The sequence below is a fragment of the Patagioenas fasciata genome, chromosome 39 (genome assembly GCF_037038585.1).
Source record: "Patagioenas fasciata isolate bPatFas1 chromosome 39, bPatFas1.hap1, whole genome shotgun sequence".
Lineage (NCBI taxonomy): Eukaryota > Metazoa > Chordata > Aves > Columbiformes > Columbidae > Patagioenas > Patagioenas fasciata.
Window position 1 is genome coordinate 204649 of NC_092558.1, and position 20963 is coordinate 225611.

Genomic DNA, 20963 nt, shown 5'->3' on the forward strand with positions numbered 1-20963 from the left:
GGTGTCACTGGTGTCAAGTGGTGTTGTTGGTGTCACCGGTGTCAAATGGCATCAAGCAGTGTCACTGGTGTCAAGTGGTGTCATTGGTGTCACCGGTGTCACTGGTGTCAAGTGGTGTCATTGGTGTCACCGGTGTCAGCTGGCGTCAAGCGGTGTCGCTGGTGTCAAGCGGTGGCGTTGGTGGCACCGGTGTCACTGGTGTCAAGCAGTGTCATTGGTGTCACTGGTGTCACCAGTGTCACCAGCGTCAAGCAGTGTCACCGGTGTCAGCTGGCGTCATCAGTGTCACCGCTGTCACTGGTGTCAAGTGGTGTCACCAGTGTCAACTGGCATCAAGTAGTGTCACTGGTGTCACCGGTGTCACCAGCATCAACCAGTGTCACTGGTGTCAACTGGCGTCATCGGTGTCACCAGCGTCAAGCAGTGTCATGTGGTGTCACCGGTGTTAAGTATTGTCACTGGCATCAAGCAGTGTCACTGGTGTCACCGGTGTCACCAGCGTCATCGGTGTCATCGCTGTCAGTGGCACCACCAGCATCACTGGTGTCATCAGTGTCATTGGTGTCACCAGCGTCACCGGTGTCACCAGCATCAAGCAGTGTCACTGCTGTCAACTGGCATCAACCAGTGTCACTGGTGTCACCAGCGTCATTGATGTCACTGGTGTCACCGGTGTCAACTGGTGTCAACCGGTATCACTGGTGTCAAGCGGTGTCACCGGTGTCATTGGTGTCATCAGTGTCACCAGCGTCACGCAGCGTCATCAGTGTCACCAGCATCATCAGTGTCACTGGCATCACCGGGGTCACCAGTGTCACCAGCGTCACCAGCATCACCAGTGTCACTGGTGTCACCAGCGTCACCAGAGTCACCAGCATCAAGTGGCATCATCAGTGTCACCGGTGTCACTGGTGTCACCAGCATCAAGTGGCATCATCAGTGTCACCGGTGTCACTGGTGTCACCGGTGTCATTGGTGTCACTGGTGTCATTGGTGTCATTGGCACCACCGGTGTCATTGGTGTCATCAGTGTCACCAGTGTCAAGTGGTGTCATCAGTGTCATTGGTGTCACCAGCGTCATCAGTGTCACTGGCATCACCGGGGTCACCAGTGTCACCAGCGTCACCGGAGTCACCAGCATCAAGTGGCATCATCAGTGTCACTGGTGTCACCAGCATCAAGTGGCGTCATTGGTGTCACTGGCATCACCGGTGTCATTGGTGTCACCAGCATCACCAGTGTCAAGCGGTGTCATCAGTGTCATCAGTGTCATCGGTGTCACCGGTGTCACCAGCATCAAGCGGCATCACCAGTGTCACCGGCGTCACCACCATCGCTGGTCAATAAAGGCGTTGGTTGCCGTGTCCCCCGTGTCCGTGCGTCCGGCCCCGGCCCGGTTGCCCACGAGCAGGTTGGGGTTGCCCACGAGCAGGTTGGGGTTGCCCACGAGCAGGTTGGGGTTGCCCCCAGAGGTCTGGGGGTGGGGGTTGGGGAGCTGAGATTCCTTGGTTGGGATGGAGAGGAGGACCCGGACGCCTGGGTCCCTGCGGCTTCATCGGGTGGGGTAATGATGAAGCTATAATGAGGCTAATGATGAGGCTAATGAGGCTAATGATGAGGCTAATGAGGCTTGTAATGAGGCTAATATTGAGGCTAATGATTAGGCTAATGAGGCTGAGGCTAATGAGGCTAATAATGAGGCTAATAAGGCTAATATTGAGGCTAATGAGGCTAATTAGGCTAATATTGAGGCTAGTAGTAGCCAATGAGGCTAATGATGAGGCTAATGAGGCTCGTAATGAGGCTAATGAGACTAATATTGAGGCTAATGATTAGGCTAATGAGGCTGAGGCTAATGAGGCTAGTAATGAGGCTAATGAGGCTAATATTGAGGCTAATGAGGCTGATAATGAGGCTAGTAGTAGCTGATGAGGCTAATGAGGCTAGTAATGAGGCTAATTAGGCTAATATTGAAGCTAATGATTAGGCTAATGAGGCTGAGGCTAATGAGGCTACTATTGAGGCTAATGAGGCTAATAATGAGGCTAATGATGCTAATGAGGCTAATAATGAGGCTAATGAGGCTGATAATGAGGCTAATGAGGCTAATAATGAGGCTAATTATGCTAATGAGTCTAGTAATGAGGCTAGTAGTAGCCAATGAGGCTAATGATGAGGCTAATGAGGCTCATAATGAGGCTAATGAGGCTAACATTGAGGCTAATGATTAGGCTAATGAGGCTGAGGCTAATGAGGCTAATAATGAGGCTAATAAGGCTAATAATGAGGCTAGTAGTAGCTAATGAGGCTAATGATGAGGCTAATGAGGCTGATAATGAGGCTAATAATGAGGCTAATGAGGCTGATAATGAGGCTAATGAGGCTTGTAATGAGGTTAATGAGGCTAATATTGAGGCTAATGATGCTAATGATGCTAATGAGGCTAGTAGTAGCCAATGAGGTTAATGATGAGGCTAATGAGGCTCGTAATGAGGCTAATGAGACTAATATTGAGGCTAATGATTAGGCTAATGAGGCTGAGGCTAATGAGGCTAGTAATGAGGCTAATGAGGCTAATATTGAGGCTAATGAGGCTGATAATGAGGCTAGTAGTAGCTGATGAGGCTAATGAGGCTAGTAATGAGGCTAATTAGGCTAATATTGAAGCTAATGATTAGGCTAATGAGGCTGAGGCTAATGAGGCTACTATTGAGGCTAATGAGGCTAATAATGAGGCTAATGATGCTAATGAGGCTAATAATGAGGCTAATGAGGCTGATAATGAGGCTAATGAGGCTAATAATGAGGCTAATTATGCTAATGAGTCTAGTAATGAGGCTAGTAGTAGCCAATGAGGCTAATGATGAGGCTAATGAGGCTCATAATGAGGCTAATGAGGCTAACATTGAGGCTAATGATTAGGCTAATGAGGCTGAGGCTAATGAGGCTAATAATGAGGCTAATAAGGCTAATAATGAGGCTAGTAGTAGCTAATGAGGCTAATGATGAGGCTAATGAGGCTGATAATGAGGCTAATAATGAGGCTAATGAGGCTGATAATGAGGCTAATGAGGCTTGTAATGAGGTTAATGAGGCTAATATTGAGGCTAATGATGCTAATGATGCTAATGAGGCTAGTAGTAGCCAATGAGGTTAATGATGAGGCTAATGAGGCTAATAAGGCTAATAATGATGCTAATGAGGCTAATGATGCTAATGAGTCTAATAATGAGGCTCGTAGTAGCCAATGAGGCTAATGATGATGCTAATGAGGCTGATAATGGGGCTAATGAGGCTGGGGAAGGGGCCACAGGACCCCAGACCCACAACGTGCAATTGGGGGGGGGGGCCCCCACGTCCTCCCCACGGACGCGGGGGGGAGCGGCTCAGGGTTCATCTGGGGGTGAACAATGAGGCTAATGAGGCTACTAATGAAGCTAATGAGGCTAATAATGAGGCTACTAATGAGGTCCGCCATCTCTTCCGGGCCGGCCGCCGTCTCTTCCGGCGCGGCCGCCGTCTCTTCCGGCCGCCATCTTTGTGTCGGGCGTGAAGCCCCGCTGCCCTCACCCCCCCCACCCGCGGTGCCCCCCCCGCTCTTAAAGGCGCAGGCGCCCCCTGGATGTACGGATAGGGCTTTATTTACAAAACGCGGGGGTAAAACGGGGGCAGTGGGGGCGGGGCGGGCGCCGCTCACTTGAGGAACGCGACCTCCGGGATCTTCCCCTCCAGCTGTGGGACAGGGACGCTCAGAGCGGTGGCACCGTGGCCCCAACGGTGTCCCCATGGCACCACCGGTGTCACCATGGCACCAACGGTGTCACCATGGCACCATCAGTGCCCCTATGTCCCCACCAATGTCCCCATGTCCCTACCAAAGTCTCCACGTCCCCAACCCCACCAGTGTCCCCATGTCCCCAACCCCACTGGTGTCCCCACCAATGTCCCCATGTCCCTACCTAAGTCTCCACGTCCCAAACCTCACCAGTGTCCCCATGTCCCCAACCCCATCAGTGTGCCCACATCCCCACCAATGTCCCCATGTCCCCACCAGTGTCCCCATGTCCCCAACCCCACCAGTGTCCCAATGTCATCACCAATGTCCCCACCTCCCGACCAGTGTCCCCATGTCTCCACTGGTGTCCCCATGTCCCCAACCCCAAGAGTGTCCCCACCAATGTCTCCATATCCCCACAATGTCCCTATGTCCCTACCAAAGTCCCCACATCCCCAACCCCACCACTGTCCCCATGTCCCCACCAGTGTCCCCATATCCCCAGCCCCACCAATGTCCCTGTGTCCCTATCAAAGTCCCCACATCTCCAACCCCACCAGTGTCCCCATGTCCCCAACCCCACTGGTGTCCCCATATCCCCAGCCCCACCACTGTCCCCATGTCCCCACCCGTGTCCCCATGTCCCCAACCCCACCAGTGTCCCCATGTCCCCACCAATGTCCCCATGTCCCCATCAATGTCCACATGTCCTCACTGATGTTCCCATGTCCCCATTAATGTCCCCATATCCCCAGCCCCACCACTGTCCCCATGTCCCCATGTCCCCAACCCCACCAATGTCCCCATGTCCCTACCCAAGTCCCCACATCTCCAACCCCACCGGTGTCCCTATGTCCCCAAGCCCACCAGTGTCCCCACATCCCCACCAATGTCCCCATGTCCCCACCAATGTCCCCAAGCCCACCACTGTCCCCACGTCCCCACCAGTGTCCCCATATCCCCAGCCCCACCAATGTCCCTGTGTCCCTACCCAAGTCCCCACATCCCCAACCCCACCAGTGTCCCCACATCCTCACCAATGTCCCCACATCCCCAACCCCACCAGTGTCTCCATGTCCCCACCAATGTCCCCATGTCCCCACCAGTGTCCCCACGTCCTCATCAATGTCCCCAAATCCCCATCAGTGCCCCTATGTCCCCACCAATGTCCCCATGTCCCTACCAATGTCCACATGTCCCCACCAATGTCCCCATGTCCCTACCAAAGTCTCCACGTCCCAAACCCCATCAGTGTCCCCATGTCCCCAACCCCACTGGTGTCCCCATACCCCCAGCCCCACCACTGTCCCCATGTCCCCATCCGTGTCCCCACGTCCCCAACCCCACCCATGTCCCCATGTCCCTACCCAAGTCCCCACATCCCCAACCCCACCGGTGTCCCTATGTCCTCAACCCCACCAATGTCCCCACATCCCCATCAGTGCCCCCATGTCCCCACCAGTGTCCCCACGTCCCCAACCCCACCAGTGTCCCCATGTTCCCAACCCTACTGGTGTCCCCATGTCCCCACAGTGTCCCCACGTCCACCCAGTGTCCCCATGTCCCCAACCCCACTGGTGTCCCCACATCCCCAGCCCCACCAATGTCCCCATGCCCCCAGCCCCACCAATGTCCCTGTGTCCCTACCAAAGTTCCCATGTCCCCACCCCCACTGGTGTCCCCATGTCCCCCCAGTGTCCCCACGTCCCCCCCAGTGTCCCCATGCCCCCCCTCACCTTGAGCTGTGTGAACACCTGCCCAGCGCGGCCGTAGTCCCAGTCGTTGTCCTGCAGGCACCTGCGGGAGACGGGGGGGCTGGGGGTCCCAATTTGGGGTGGGGGGGTCCCAATAATGGGGCTTGGGGGGTCCCAATTTGGGGTGTGTGTGGGGGTCCCAATTTGGGGGGTGGGGGGGTTCCCAATTCATGGTGTGTGGGGGGGCCCAATTCAGGGTGTGTGGGGGTCCCAATTGAGGGTGGAGGGTTCTCAATTTGGGGTGTGGGGGGGTCCCAAAAATGGGGGTGGGGGTGTCCCAATGTGGGGTGTGTGGGAGGGTCCCAATTTGGGGTGTGGGGGGTCCCAATTTGGGGTGTGTGTGTAGGGTGGTCCCAATTGAGGATGTGGGGTCCTGATTTGGGGTGTAAGTGGGGTGGATTTGGGGTGTGGGGGGGTCCTAATTCGGGGTGTGTGGGGGGTCCCAATTCGGGATGTGGGGGTGTCCCAATTGAGGGTGTGGTGGGGGTGGATTTGGGGTGTGTAGGGGGGTCCCAATTCAGGGGGTGGGGTCCCAATTTGGGGTGTGGGGTCCTGATTTGGGGTGTAAGTGGGGTGGATCTGGGGTGTGTGGGGGGTCCCAGTTCGGGGTGTTTGGGGGTTCCCAATTTGGGGTGTGTGGGGGGTCCCAGTTCAGGGGGTGTGGGGGGGGTTCCCAATTCGGGGTGGGGGGTTCTCGATTTGGGGTGTGGGGGGGTCCCAAAAATGGGGGTGGGGGTGTCCCAATTTGGGGTGTGGGGGGGTCCCAATTCAGGGGGTGGGGGGTCCCAATTTGGGGGGTGGGGGGGGGTGTGTCCCAATTTGGGGTGTGGGGTCCTGATATGGGGTGTAAGTGGGGTGGATTTGGGATGTGGGGATGGTCCCAATGTGGGGTGTGAGGGGGTCCCAATTCAGGGTGTGTGGGGGTCCCAATTCAGGGTGTGGGGGGTCCCAGTTTGGGGGGTGTGTGTGTGGGGGGGTCCCAATTTGGGGTGTGTGGGGGGGTCCCAATCTGGGGTGTGGGGTCCTGATTTGGGGTGTAAGTGAGGTGGATTTGGGATGTGGGGATGGTCCCAATGTGGGGTGTGAGGGGGTCCAAATTCAGGGGGTGTGGGGGGGGTCCCAATTGAGGGTGTGTGGGGGGGTCCCAATTTGCGGTGTCGGGTCCTGATTTGGGGTGTGGGGGCGTCCCAATTGAGGGTGTGGGGGGTCCCAATTTGGGGTGTAAGTGGGGTGGATTTGGGATGTGGGGATGGTCCCAATGTGGGGTGTGGGCGGGGGGAGGATTTGGGGTGTGTTGGGGGGGGAGGATTCGGGGTGTGTGGGGGTGGATCAGGGGTGTGTTGGGGGCGTGGGTGAGGGGTGGATTGGGGGGTCCCGCACTGACTTCTGGGACCACTCGAGGTTCATGCCGGACTGCATGGCGAAGGCGGCCAGCATCTCCTGCTGCTCGGCGGCCAGCGTGGGCACGGGGCTGGAGGAGGGCGTGGGCGCGGGCGCCAGGAAGGCCTTGCGCGCCTCCTCGCTCGTGGCCGCCCGCACAAACAGCTCGTCGTTCACGATGCACAGCCTGCGGGGGAATGGGGGAAATGGGGGGACAGAAATGGAGGGAAGGGGGGAATGGGGGGGATGGGGGGAAATGGGGGGGGAACAGAAATGGAGGGAATGGGGGAATGGGGGGGGAAAAGAGGGAGAAATGGGGGGGAAACAGAAATGGAGGGAATGGGGGAATGGGGGGAATGGGGGGGAAACAGAAATGGAGGGAATGGGGGAATGGGGGGGAAATGAGGGGGAAAGAGAAATGGAGGGAATGGGGGAATGGGGGGGAAAGAGGGAGAAATGGGGGGGAAACAGAAATGGAGGGAATGGGGGAATGGGGGGAGAATGAGGGGGAAACAGAAATGGAGGGAATGGGGGAATGGGGGGGGAAAGAGGGAGAAATGGGGGGGAAACAGAAATGGAGGGAATGGGGGGAATGGGGGGGAAATGAGGGGGGAAACAGAAATGGAGGGAATGGGGGAATGGGGGGGGAAAGAGGGAGAAATGGGGGGGAAACAGAAATGGAGGGAATGGGGGGAATGGGGGGAAAATGAGGGGGGAAACAGAAATGGAGGGAATGGGGGAATGGGGGGGATGGGGGGGAATGGGGGGAACAGAAATGGAGGGAATGGGGGAATGGGGGGAGAATGAGGGGGAAACAGAAATGGAGGGAATGGGGGAATGGGGGGGGAAAGAGGGAGAAATGGGGGGAACAGAAATGGGGGAATGGGGGGAATGGGGGGAAATGGGGGGACAGAAATGGAGGGAATGGGGGAATGGGGGGGATGGGGGGGAAACAGAAATGGAGGGAATGGGGGAATGGGGGGGAAATGAGGGGGAAACAGAAATGGAGGGAATGGGGGAATGGGGGGGGAAAGAGGGAGAAATGGGGGGGAAACAGAAATGGAGGGAATGGGGGAATGGGGGGAGAATGAGGGGGAAACAGAAATGGAGGGAATGGGGGAATGGGGGGGGAAAAGAGGGAGAAATGGGGGGGAACAGAAATGGAGGGAATGGGGGAATGGGGGGAAATGGGGGGAACAGAAATGGAGGGAATGGGGGGGATGGGGGGGAAACAGAAATGGAGGGAATGGGGGAATGGGGGGGAAATGAGGGGGAAACAGAAATGGGGGGAATGGGGGGAATGGGGGGGAAATGAGGGGGAAACAGAAATGGGGGGAATGGGGGGGAAATGAGGGGGAAACAGAAATGGAGGGAATGGGAGAATGGGGGGGGAAAGAGGGAGAAATGGGGGGGAAACAGAAATGGAGGGAATGGGGGAATGGGGGGGGAAAGAGGGAGAAATGGGGGGGAAACAGAAATGGAGGGAATGGGGGGAATGGGGGGAAATGGGGGGGATGGGGGGAATGGGAGGGAATGGGAGGGAATGGGAGGGAATGGGAGGGAATGGGGGGGAAATGGGGGGAATGGGAGGGAATGGGGGGAAAATGGGGAGAATGGGGGGAATGGGGGGGAAAAGAATGGGGAGAATGGGGGGAATGGGGGGAATGGGAAATGAGGGGAATGGGGGGAATGGGAAATGAGAGGAATGGGGGGAATGGGAGGAATGGGGAAATGAGAGGAATGGGGGGGAATCAGAAAAGGAGGGAATGGGGAGGAATGGGAGGGAATGGGGGGAATGGGGGGGAATGGGGGGAATGGGGAAATGAGGGGAATGGGGGGGAAATGGGGAGAATGGGGGGAATGGGGGAAAGGGGGCAGAAACGGGGAATGGGGGGATGGTGGGAATTGTGGGAAAGGGGGCGGAAACGGGGAATGGGGGGAAAGAGTAGGGAATGGGGGGGAAGGGGGAGAATGGGGGGGGGAATGGGGGGAATGGGGGGGAAAGGGGGAAGGGAGGGGATGGGGGGGAATGGGGGGGGATGGGGGAATGGGGGGAATGGGGAAATGAGGGGAATGGGGGGAATGGGGGGGAATGGGAGAGAATGGGAGAGAATGGGGAGAATAGGGGGGAAAAGAATGGGGAGAATGGGGGGGGAACAGAAAAGGAGGGAATGGGGGAATGGGGAGGAATGGGAGGGAATGGGGGGAATGGGAGGGAAACAGAAATGGGGGGAATAGGGGGAAAGGGGGGGAATGGGAGGGAATGGGGGAAATGAGGGGGAAACAGAAATGGGAGGAATAGGGGGAAGGGGGGAATGTCGGGGAATGGGGGGAAATGGGGGGAAATGGGGGCATGGGGGGGAAACAGGGGGAAATGAGGGGGAAACAGAAATGGAGAGAATGGGGGAATGGGGGGGATAGGGGAATGGGGGGAATGGGAGGGAATGGGAAATGAGGGGGAATGGGGGGGAATGGGGGGAATGGGAGAGAATGGGGAGAATGGGAGAGAATGGGGGGAATGGGGGGAAATGGGGGGAAATGGGGGGGAAATGGGGGGGAAATGGGGGGGAAACAGAAATGGAGGGAATGGGGGGAAATGGGGGGGAAATTGGAGAATGGGGGGAATGGAGGGAATGGGGGGAATGGGGGGAATTGGAGGGAAATGGGGGAATGGGGGGGAAAGAGGGGGGGAAATGGAGAGGGAAAATGGGAGGGAACGGGGGGGAGACGGGGGGGAAAATGGGGGGAAAATAGGGGAAACCAGGGGGAAACAGAGGGAAAAAAACAGGGGGAGAAATCAGGGGGAAAACAGAGGGGGAAACAGAGGAATGGGGGAAATGGGGGGAAATGGGGGGAAAACGGTGGGAACGGGGAAAATAGGAGGGAATGGAGGGGGAAATTGGGGGGGAAACAGGAGGGCAAATGGGAGAGGAAACAGGAGGGGAACAGCAGGAAATGGGGGAAACGGGAGGGGAAACAGGAGGAAGACAGGAGGAAGACAGGAGGAAGTAGGGGTAAATTTACTTTACGTGTAAATCTCTCAAAACATTGAAGAACGGTCAATGTCCCCTCTCCCGAACTCCTGGGTCTCCTCTCCCGAACTCCTGGGTCCCTTTCCCGAACTCCTGGGTCCCTTTCCCGAACGCCTGGGTCCCGTCTCCCGAACTCCTGGGTCCCTTTCCTGAACTCCTGGGTCCCCTCTCCTGAACTCTTGGGTCCCTTTCCGAACTCCTGGGTCCCTCTCCCGAACTCCTGGGTCCCCTCTCCCGAACTCCTGGGTCCCTTTCCCGAACTCCTGGGTCCCCTCTCCCGAACTCCTGGGTCCCCTCTCCCGAATTCCCAGCGATGCTCACCCCGTGTTCCCGGCCGGGACGGCGATGAACATCCGCGTGAATGCGCGAACCGAGTCCCGCGACTTCCCGTCCACTGCGGGAGGAAGAGGAAGAGGCGGGAGGAAGCAGCGGGAGGAAGCGGAAGCAGAAGAGGAAGCGGCAGGAGGAAGTGGAAGCAGCAGGAGGAAGAGGAAGCAGCAGGAGGAAGAGGAAGCAGCAGGAGGAAGAGGAAGTGGTGGGAGGAAGCAGCAGGAAGAAGAGGAAGTGGTGGGAGGAAGCGGCGGGAAGAAGAGGAAGTGGAAGAGGAAGCAGCGAGAGGAAGACGAAGAGCCAGGAGGAAGAGGTAGAGGAAGCGGTGGGAGGCAGCAGCAGGAGGAAGCAGTGGGAGGAGGAGGAAGAGGAAGCAGCGGGAGGAAAAGGAGGCGGTGGGAGGAAAAGGAGGTGGCAGGAGGAAGCGGCAGGAAGAAGAGGAAGCAAAAGAGGAAGCAGAAGAGGAAGTGGTGGGAGGAAGCGGAAGCGGCAGGAGGAAGCGGAAGCAGCAGGAGGAAGCGGAAGCGGCAGGAGGAAGAGGAAGCGGCAGGAGGAAGAGGAAGCGGCAGGAGGAAGAGGAAGACAAAGCGGTGGGAGGAAGCGGAAGCAGTAGACGAAGCGGAAGAGGAAGACGAAGCAGCGGGAGAAAGAGGAAGTGGTGGGAGGAAGAGGAAGCGGCGGGAGAAAGAGGAAGCGGCGGGAGAAAGAGGAAGCGGCGGGAGGAAGGGTTGTGTGAATTTGGGGGGGGCACCGGGTTTTTTTTGGGGGGGGGGCGGTTGTTTTTTGGGGGGTAAAACGCACCTTCCTTGAAGATCCCATGGACGGCGAAGCACAGGAGGGTGTTCTGGAGGGAGAGCAGCCGTGGGGGGGTTGGTGTTTTGGGGGGTTCAGTGTTTTGGGGAGGGGTGGTGGTGTTTTGGGGGGGGGGTTTGGTGATTTGGGGGGGCGCGTGGGACCCCCCCGGCCTCACCGTTTGGGCGCAGATGTCCACCATGAAGGAGCTGACGTCGTGCTGGGTTTTGGGGAGCTCGTTCAGAAACGCCACCACGTTGAGGCGCGTGTGCTTCAGCAGCTTGAAGCGCATGGCTGGGGGGCGGAAGGATGAGAACCCCCCCATAACCTGACCCCCCCTTTAACCTGCCCCCCCAGTAACGTATCCCCCCATTAACATGCCCCCCCATTAATGTATCCCCCCACTAACGTACTCCCCAGTAATGTGCCCCCCATTAAATGTCCCCCCATTCACTTATCCCCCCACTAACCTGGCCCCTGCATTAAAGAGCCCCCCCAATAATAAGCCCACCCATTAATGAGCCCCCTCGTTAACACAGCCCCCCATTAACATACCCATTAATGAGCCCCCATTAACATGTCACCCAATTAACGTGCCCCCCATTCATGTATCCCCCCATTAACCTGCCCCCCATTAATATACCCCCCCATTAACGAGCCCCCCTATTAACTTATCACTCCATTAACATGCCCCCCATTAATGAGCCCCCCCATTAACATATTCCCCCATTAACACACCCATTAATGAGACTCCATTAACATACCCATTAACGAGCTCCCCCATTAACCTATTCCCCCATTAACTTATCCCCCCATTAACATGCCCCCCCATTAACATGCCCATTAATGAGCCCCCATTAACATATCCCCCATTACCATACCCATTAACGAGCCCCCCCATTAACTTATCCCCCCATTAACCTGCCCCCCAATTAACGTGCTCCCCCATTAACGTATCCCATTAACCTGCCCCCCTATTATCATACCCATTAACGAGCACCCCCCATTAATGTATCCCCCCATTAACCTGCCCCCCAATTAATGTGACCCCCATTAACCTGCCCCACCATTATCATACCCATTAACGAGCCCTCCATTAACATATCCTCCCAATTAATGAGTCCCCCCATTAACCTGCCCCTCCATTACCATATCCCCCCATTAACGTGCCCCCCAATTAACGTGCCCCCCATTCACATATCCCCCCATTAACGTGCCCCCCAACTATCATACCCATTAACGAGCCCCCATTAATGTATCCCCCCATTAACCTGCCCCCCCCATTAACATGCCCCAAATTAACGTGCCCCCCAATTAATGTATCCCATTAACCTGCCCCCCATTAACATATCCCAATTAACGTGTCCCCCCATTAACCTGCCCCCCCATTACCATATCCCCCCATTAACCTGCCCCCCCAATTAACGTGCCCCCCCATTCACATATCCCCCCATTAACGTGCCCCCAACTATCATACCCACTAATGACCCCCCATTAATGTATCCCCCCATTAACCTGCCCCCCCATTAATGTATCCCCCCATTAACATATCCCCCCCTTAACATATCCCCCCATCAACGTGCCCCCCAATTAACGTGCCCCCCCTTCATTACTGTGCCCCCCCCCACCCCATTTTTGGGTGCCACTCACTGGGATCCTTCAGCTTCTTCACATTCCTGCTGTCCTTGAAATACTCGTTGAGGCTGTTCCTGGGTGGGGGGGGGGGCAGAAAACGCACTGTCAGGGCTATTCTGGGGTGGGGGGGGGTCCCATTTCCCATTTCCCACCCCCCCACGCCCCCCAGCGCACCTGGGGGGGGCCTGGGGGGCGAAGGGGATGCTGAGCGAGCAGCAGGCGCCGTCGTGATAGGCGTCAAGCAGCCCCTGCCGGTCGCTGGAGTCGTAAATGGAATAATACCTGCGGGGGGGGGGGACACGGGACAAGGTGAGGGGGGGGGGGTGATGTTTTGGGGGTGTAAAGAGTGTTGGGGTGACCCCCCCCGTACTCACTGCTGTAAGAAGCGCAGCACTAAAACTTTCAGGTCGTCTGAGCCGAAGTAGCTGCCCTAAAAAGAAGTGGAATGGGGGGTACCATGGTTGCCCCCCCCCCTAAAAAGGGGAGTGGTATCTCCCGCAGGGTGGGGGGTAAAGGGGGTCCCCACCTTGCAGGGCGGCAGCGTCGTGGGGGCCTCGACGTCGAAGGCGATGGGGGGGGGCAGCTCGTGGCCGTCCTGGGGGGGGAAAGTGGGGTGAGGGGGGGATTGGGTGGGGGGGGTGAAAGGGGAGGGGGGAGAGATGGGGATGGGGGGGGAAGATGGGGATGGGGGGGAAGTGGGGGGCAAAAAGGGGGGGAGAGATGGGGATGGGGGGGAAAGATGGGGATGGGGGGGAAGATGGGGATGGGGGGGAAGATGGGGATGGGGGGGAGATGGGGATGGGGGGGAAGATGGGGATGGGGGGGAAGATGGGGATGGGGGGGCAAATATGGGGATGGGGGGCAAATATTGGGATGGGGGGAAAGATGGGGATGGGGGGAAAGATGGGGATGGGGGGCAAATATTGGGATGGGGGCAAAAAGGGGATGGGGGGCAAATATTGGGATGGGGGGCAAATACTGGGATGGGGGGGAGAGATGGGGATGGGGGGACAAAGATGGGGATGGGGGGACAAAGATGGGGGCAAAAAGGGGATGGGGGAGAGATGGGGGGGCAAATATTGGGATGGGGGGAGATGAGGATGGGGGGAGAGGCAGGGATGGGGGGGGAATATTGGGATAGGGGGGCAAAGATGGGGATGGGGGGCAAAGATGGGGGGCAAAAAGGGGAATGGGGGAGAGATGGGGATGGGGGGAGAGATGGGGATGGGGGCGCAAATATTGGGGGGAAAGATGGGGTGGGGGGACAATGATGGGGGGCAAAAGGGGATGGGGGCCAATATTGGGATGGGGGGAGAAGTTGGGGGGACAAAGATGGGGGGGAAAGATGGGGATGGGGGGGCAAAGATGGGGGGCAAAAGGGGGATGGGGGGCAAAGATTGGGATGGGGGGACAAAGTGGGGGGCAAAAAGGGGATGGGGGAGGGACAGGGGGGCAAATATTGGGATGGGGGGACAATGATGGGGGGGAAAGATGGGGATGGGGGGCAAATATTGGGATGGGGGGGGAAAGATGGGGATGGGGGGCAAAGATGGGGATGGGGGGGCAAAGATGGGGATGGGGGGCAAAGATGGGGGGAAAGATGGGGATGGGGGGCAAAGATGGGGATGGGGGGGCAAAGATGGGGATGGGGGGGCAAAGATGGGGGGCAAAAAGGGGATGGGGGAGAGATGGGGGGGTAAATATTGGGATGGGGGGGGAAAGATGGGGATGGGGGGCAAATATTGGGATGGGGGGGCAAAGATGGGGATGGGGGGCAAAGATGGGGGGAAAGATGGGGATGGGGGGGCAAATATTGGGGGATGGATAGGGGCAAAGATTGGGATGGGGGGAGAGCTGGGGATGGGTGGGAATATTGGGATGGGGGGGCAAAGTTGGGGGGACAAAGATGGGGGAGAGAGATGGGGATGGGGGGCAAATATTGGGATGGGGGGCAAAAAGGGGATGGGAGGAGATGGGGATGGGGGGACAAAGATGGGGGGCAAATATTGGGGTGGGGGGAGAGATGGGGATGGGGGCACAAATATTGGGACGGGGGGGCCAAAAGGGGTTTGGGGGGGCACCCCCTTTGCTCACCAGGCGCAGCAGCTTGGGGAACCTCTCTCTGACGGAGCTGCCGGGGGGGACGAGAGTCACCCTGGGCCCCATCGCCCCCCAGGACCGGTCCTCACCCCCCCCCCATTCCAAAATCACCCCCCATCCCCCCCCAAAGCACCGGGGGGGAGCTCAGTGCACACAGTGGGGCTGCCCCCCAACCCCAGGCTGCGCCTTTGTGTGTGGGGGGGTCTCAATGTGTTGGGGGGGACTCAATGCATTGGGGGGGTCTCAATGTCTTGGGGGGTCTCAATGTGTGTGGGGGGGTCTCAATGTGTTGGGGGGGGGTCTCAATGTGTTCAGGGGGGGTCTCAATGTGTTCGGGGAGGGTCTTAATGTGTTGGGGGGGGTCTCAATGTGTGTGTGGGGGGGTCTCAATGTGTTGTTGGGGGGTCTCGATGTGTTGGGGGGGGTCTCAATGTGTATGTGGGGGGGTCTCAATGTGTTTGGGGGGGGGTCTCAATGTGTGTGTGTGGGTTCTCAATGCATTGGGGGGGTCTCAATGCATTGGGGGGGTTCTCAATGCATTGGGGGGGTCTCAATGCATTGGGGGGGTCTCAATGTGTGTGGGGGGGTCTCAATGCATTGGGGGGGTCCTCAATGTGTGTGGGGGTCTCGATGCATTGGGGGGGGTCTCAATGCATTGGGGGGGGTCTCAATGTGTGTGGGGGTCTCGATGCATTGGGGGGGGTCTCAATGCATTGGGGGGGGTCTCAATGTTTGTGGGGGTCTCAATGCATTGGGGGGTTCTCAATGTGTGTGGGGAGTTCTCAATGCGTTGGGGGGGTCTCAATGCATTGGGGGGGTTCTCAATGCGTTGGGGAGGGTCTCAATGCGTTGGGGGGGTCTCAATGTGTTGGGGAGGGTCTCAATGTGCTGGGGGGGGTCTCAATGTGCTGGGGGGGGTCTCAATGTGCTGGGGGGTGCCTCAATGTGCTGGGGGGGTGCTTACCTGGGTCATCCTCACCTGTCCGCAGGTGCCCAGAGCGGTGGGGGGGGGGGGGCAACGCCAACCGCCCCCTGGCGGCTCAACCATTGGCACACGCTCTTTTCAGCTGCGCGGCTTTCGCATTTGGGGACACCCCCCCCCAAAATAAAGCGGGGGGGGGGGTTTAGGGAAAAGAGGGATGGGGAAAAGGGTGGGGGGGGAAGCGTCTTCTCCTTCCCTCCCGGCTCCATGGCGGGGGCTGCGGCTGCACCCGGAGCCGAGGCCGCCGCTCGCGCTGGGGGCCGGCGGTGGCACCTCCAGGGGCGTCGCGGGGGGGCCTGCTCGGTGCCAGCGGCCAAACCAGCGCGGCGTGTCCCCCCCCCCCCCCATTTTAAACTCCCACCCCATCGGCGTTCGGCCGCTGCACGGCTGTGCCTGTCTTAGGTTGTTCCTCCCGTGAGGAATCTTACCCGTCTCTGGCTAACCAGCCCTCGTCGAGCGCCGAACGCGGGGGGGACGTATAGATTATGGTATAGAGGGGGGGGTGCGCAGCTCTATAGGGACGGGGGGGGCGGCGCTGAAGCGCCCCCCCTGCTTTATTGTCCCGTAAAGGCCCCATTGGAGCGGGGGGAGCGGGAGGCGCGGGGAAGAGGGCGAGGAGGGGAGGGATGGAGGGGGGGGAACGCAGCTGAAAACGAGCGGTGAAAGCACAACGGGGAGCGCTGGGCACCGGCGAGGTGATAAAAATGGGGGGGGGGGTGTTAAAAAGGTTAAAAAGGTGCGGGGGGGTGGGTTAAAGAAGAATTGGGGGTGGTTTGGTTGGCTCGGTGTGGGTAAAGGGGCGGCCAAGGGGTCTCATGGCCGCCCCCCCCGGGGTAAAACTGACCTGATGTAGCTGGATTGGTCGCGGAAGGAGTCGCACAAAGGGTTCCCGTCCAGCCAAAGCTCCTCCAGTTTCAGCCCCTTCACCTTGTCCAGCTCGCGGTCGGATTTTAACTAAAGGGGGGGAATGGAGGGAAGGGACTCGGAGGGGGAATGGAGGTAAATGGAGCCAAGGGGGAAATGGAGGCGAATCGGCTCAGGGGGAAATGGCGCGAATCACCTCAATGTTAGGATGTCACTAAGATCATCTCAATGTTAAAATGTCACTAAAATCACCTCGATGTTAAAATGGCACCAAAATCACCTCAGGATCAAAATGGCGCCAAAATCACCTCAGGGGGAAAATGGCACCAAAATCACCTCAGGATTAAAACATCACTAAATTCACCTCAATGTTAAAATGTCACTAAAATCACCTCAATGTTAAAATGTCACTAAGTTCACCTCAATGTTAAAACGTCACTAAATTCACCTCAATGTTAAAATGTCACTAAAATCCCCTCAATGTTAAAATGTCACTAAAATCACCTCAGGATCAAAATGGCGCCAAAATCACCTCAGGGGGAAAATGGCACCAAAATCACCTCAGGATTAAAACGTCACTAAATTCACCTCAATGTTAAAATGTCACTAAAATCACCTCAATGTTAAAACGTCACTAAAATCACCTCAGGATCAAAATGGCGCCAAAATCACCTCAGGGGCAAATGGCGCCAGAACCACCTCAGTGTTAAAATGTCACTAAAATCACCTCAGTGTCAAAACGTCACTAAAATCCCCTCAATGTTAAAATGTCACTAAATCACCTCAGGATCAAAATGGTGCCAGAATCACCTCAGAGGGAAAATGGCGCCAAAATCACCTCAGGATTAAAATGTCACTAAAATCCCCTCAATGTTAAAATGCCACTAAAATCACCTCGATGTTAAAATGGCACCAAAATCACCTCAGGATCAAAATGGCGCCAAAATCACCTCAGGGGGAAAATGGCACCAAAATCACCTCAGGATCAAAATGGCGCCAAAATCACCTCAGGGGGAAAATGGCACCAAAATCACCTCAGGATTAAAACGTCACTAAATTCACCTCAATGTTAAAATGTCACTAAAATCACCTCAATGTTAAAACGTCACTAAAATCACCTCAGGATCAAAATGGCGCCAAAATCACCTCAGGGGGAAAATGGCGCCAGAATCACCTCAATGTTAAAATGTCACTAAAATCACCTCAGGGTCAAAATGGTGGCCCCAGGGGTACCAATTGTGGTTTTTTTAGCCTTACGTTTATGATATAATAGAAAAAAATATATAAAAAGTGACTAATGTGGGAATTATTGATAAATAGAGTGATCACAAAGCTGCTTCAAAATGGTGCCAAATCACCTCAGGGTCCAAATGTCACTAAAATCACCTCAGGGTCAAAATGGGGGGCACCAATTTTGGGAGTTTTAGCCTCGATTTCATGATATAATGGAAGAAAATGCACAAAAAGTGATTAATGTGGGAATTATTGATAAATAGAGTGACCAGGAAGCTGCTTCAAAATGGCGCCAGAATCACCTCAGGGGCAAAATGGTGCCAGAATTACCTCAGGATCAAAATGGGGGGCACCAATTTTGGGAGTTTTACCCTCGATTTCACGACATAATAGAAGAAAATGTATAAAAAGTGACTAATGTGGGAATTATTGATAAATAGAGTGACCCTCAAAGTGCCTCAAAATGGCGTCAAATCACCTCAGGGGCAAAACGGCGCCAAAATCAGCTCAGGGCTCCAAATGGTGGCCCCAGGGGCACCAATTTGGGTTATTTTAGCCTCGATTTCATGATATAATGGAAGAAAACGTACAAAAAGTGATTAATGTGGGAATTATTGATAAATAGAGTGACCAGGAAGCTGCTTCAAAATGGCGCCAAATCACCTCAGGGTCAAAATGTCACTAAAATCACCTCAGGGTCAAAATGGGGGGCACCAATTTTGGGAGTTTTAGCCTCGATTTCATGATATAATGGAAGAAAACGTACAAAAAGTGATTAATGTGGGAATTATTGATAAATAGAGTGACCAGGAAGCTGCTTCAAAATGGCGCCAGAATCACCTCAGGGGCAAAATGGTGCCAGAATTACCTCAGGATCAAAATGGGGGGCACCAATTTTGGGAGTTTTAGCCTCGATTTCACGATATAATAGAAGAAAATGTATAAAAAGTGATTAATGTGGGAATTATTGATAAATAGAGTGACCCCAAAGTGCCTCAAAATGGCGCCAAATCACCTCAGGGGCAAAATGGCGCCAAAATCAGCTCAGGGCTCCAAATGGCAGCCCCAAGGGCACCAATTTGGGTTATTTTAGCCTCGATTTCATGATATAATGGAAGAAAACGTATAAAAAGTGATTAATGTGGGAATTATTGATAAAGAGAGTGACCAGGAAGCTGCTTCAAAATGGCGCCAAATCCCCTCAGGGTCCAAATGTCACTAAAATCACCTCAGGGTCAAAATGGGGGGCACCAATATTGGGAGTTTTAGCCTCGATTTCATGATATAATGGAAGAAAACGTACAAAAAGTGATTAATGTGGGAATTATTGATAAAGAGAGTGACCAGGAAGCTGCTTCAAAATGGCGCCAGAATCACCTCAGGGGCAAAATGGTGCCAGAATTACCTCAGGATCAAAATGGGGGGCACCAATTTTGGGAGTTTTAGCCTCGATTTCACGACATAATAGAAGAAAACGTATAAAAAGTGATTAATGTGGGAATTATTGATAAATAGAGTGACCCTCAAAGTGCCTCAAAATGGCGTCAAATCACCTCAGGGGCAAAACGGCGCCAAAATCAGCTCAGGGCTCCAAATGGTGGCCCCAGGGGCACCAATTTGGGTTATTTTAGCCTCGATTTCATGATATAATGGAAGAAAACGTATAAAAAGTGATTAATGTGGGAATTATTGATAAATAGAGTGACCAGGAAGCTGCTTCAAAATGGCGGCGCCTGAATCCCCTCAGGCTCAAAATGGCGCCAAACGGCCTCAGGGTTCCAAATGGCGCTAAAATCCCCTCGTGGGCGGCCATGGCGGCCCCGGGGGGGGTGAAGAATTTGGGGTACGCACCTCATTGCGGGACAGGTCGAGCACCCTGAGGCCGGCGGCCTTGAGCGGCAGCTCGGCCAGGTCGTCCAGGCGGTAGAGCTTGTTGTGGCTCAGGTTCAGGGAGCGCAGCTGCGGGACACGGGGTCAGGGGGGGCACTGAGGGGGGTTGGGGGGCACAAGGGGTTGGGGGACAAAGGGGGTCTTGTGGGGACTTGGGGGGAGATGGGGGGGTGGAGGGACGGGGGGGGTTGGGGGGACATGGGGATGTTGGGGGACATGGCGGGGACAAAGGGTTGGGGGGCAAAGGGTGGGGGGCACTAAGGGGGTTGGGGGGCACTAAAGGGGTTGGGGGCACTAAAGGGGTTGGGGGGCAAAGGGGTGGGGGGGCAAAGGGGTGGGGGGGGACAAAGGGGGTTGGGGGGCACTAAGGGTGGGGGGCACAAGGGGGTTTGGGGGTAAAGAGGGGGTTTGGGGGGCACTAAGGGGTTGGGGGACAAAGGGGCTTGGGGGCACAAAGGGTGGGGGGGGACAAAGGGGGTGGGGGGACAAAGCGGGGGGGGGACAAAGCGGGGGGGACGGGACAAAGGGGGTTTGGGGGCACAAGGGGTGGGGGGGCACTAAGGGGGCTGAGGGCACTAAGGGGGTTGGGAGGGCACACGGGGTGGGGGGGCACAAATGGCTTTGGGGGTAAAGAGGGGGTTGGGGGGCACAAAGGGGTTGGGGGGATAAGGGGGTTGGGGGGTAAAGAGGGGGTTTGGGGGGCACTAAGGGGTTGGGGGACAAAGGGTGGGGGGACAAAGGGGTGAGGGGACAAAGGGGTGGGGGGGGCAAAGGGGCTTGGGGGCACAAAGGGGCTTGGGGGCACAAAGGGTGGGGGGGCAAAGGGGTGGGGGGGGCAAAAGGGGTGGGGGGGGACAAAGGGGTTTCAGGGGTAAAGAGGGGGTTTGGGGGGTACAAAGTGGTTGGGGGGACAAAGGGGTTGGGGGACAAAGGGGGTCTTGTGGGGAGATGGGGGGGGTGGAGGGACAGGGGGGGTTGGGGGGACATGGGGATGTTGGGGGACATGGGGGGGGACTAAGGGTTGGGGCACTAAAGGGGTTTGGGGGACAAAGGGGGTTTGGGGGCACAAATGGTTGGGGGACAAAGGGTGGGGGGACAAAGGGGTGGGGGGGACAAAGGGGTGGGGGGGACAAAGGGGGTCTTGTGGGGACATGGGGGGTGTTGGGGGGAGATGGGGGGTGTTGGGGGGAAGGGG

General features: G+C 56.5%; 1 protein-coding gene across 1 annotated transcript in view; it reads right to left on the reverse strand.

Moving 5' to 3' along the window:
- Positions 1-3620: 3620 nt before the first annotated feature.
- Positions 3621-20963, reverse strand: part of LOC139826257 (nuclear RNA export factor 1) — a 30258-nt gene continuing 12915 nt past the window's right edge. Inside the window, exons 9-21 of the mRNA XM_071801448.1 lie at positions 19730-19837; positions 16626-16735; positions 14794-14830; positions 13226-13294; positions 13074-13129; positions 12874-12981; positions 12715-12773; positions 11243-11358; positions 11074-11116; positions 10264-10336; positions 6915-7097; positions 5513-5573; positions 3621-3733 (exon numbers count right to left, since the gene is read on the reverse strand). Coding sequence (XP_071657549.1) covers positions 3695-3733; positions 5513-5573; positions 6915-7097; positions 10264-10336; positions 11074-11116; positions 11243-11358; positions 12715-12773; positions 12874-12981; positions 13074-13129; positions 13226-13294; positions 14794-14830; positions 16626-16735; positions 19730-19837 — 1062 coding nt within the window. The 3' untranslated portion in view covers positions 3621-3694. The remainder of the gene's footprint in view (positions 3734-5512; positions 5574-6914; positions 7098-10263; positions 10337-11073; positions 11117-11242; positions 11359-12714; positions 12774-12873; positions 12982-13073; positions 13130-13225; positions 13295-14793; positions 14831-16625; positions 16736-19729; positions 19838-20963) is intronic.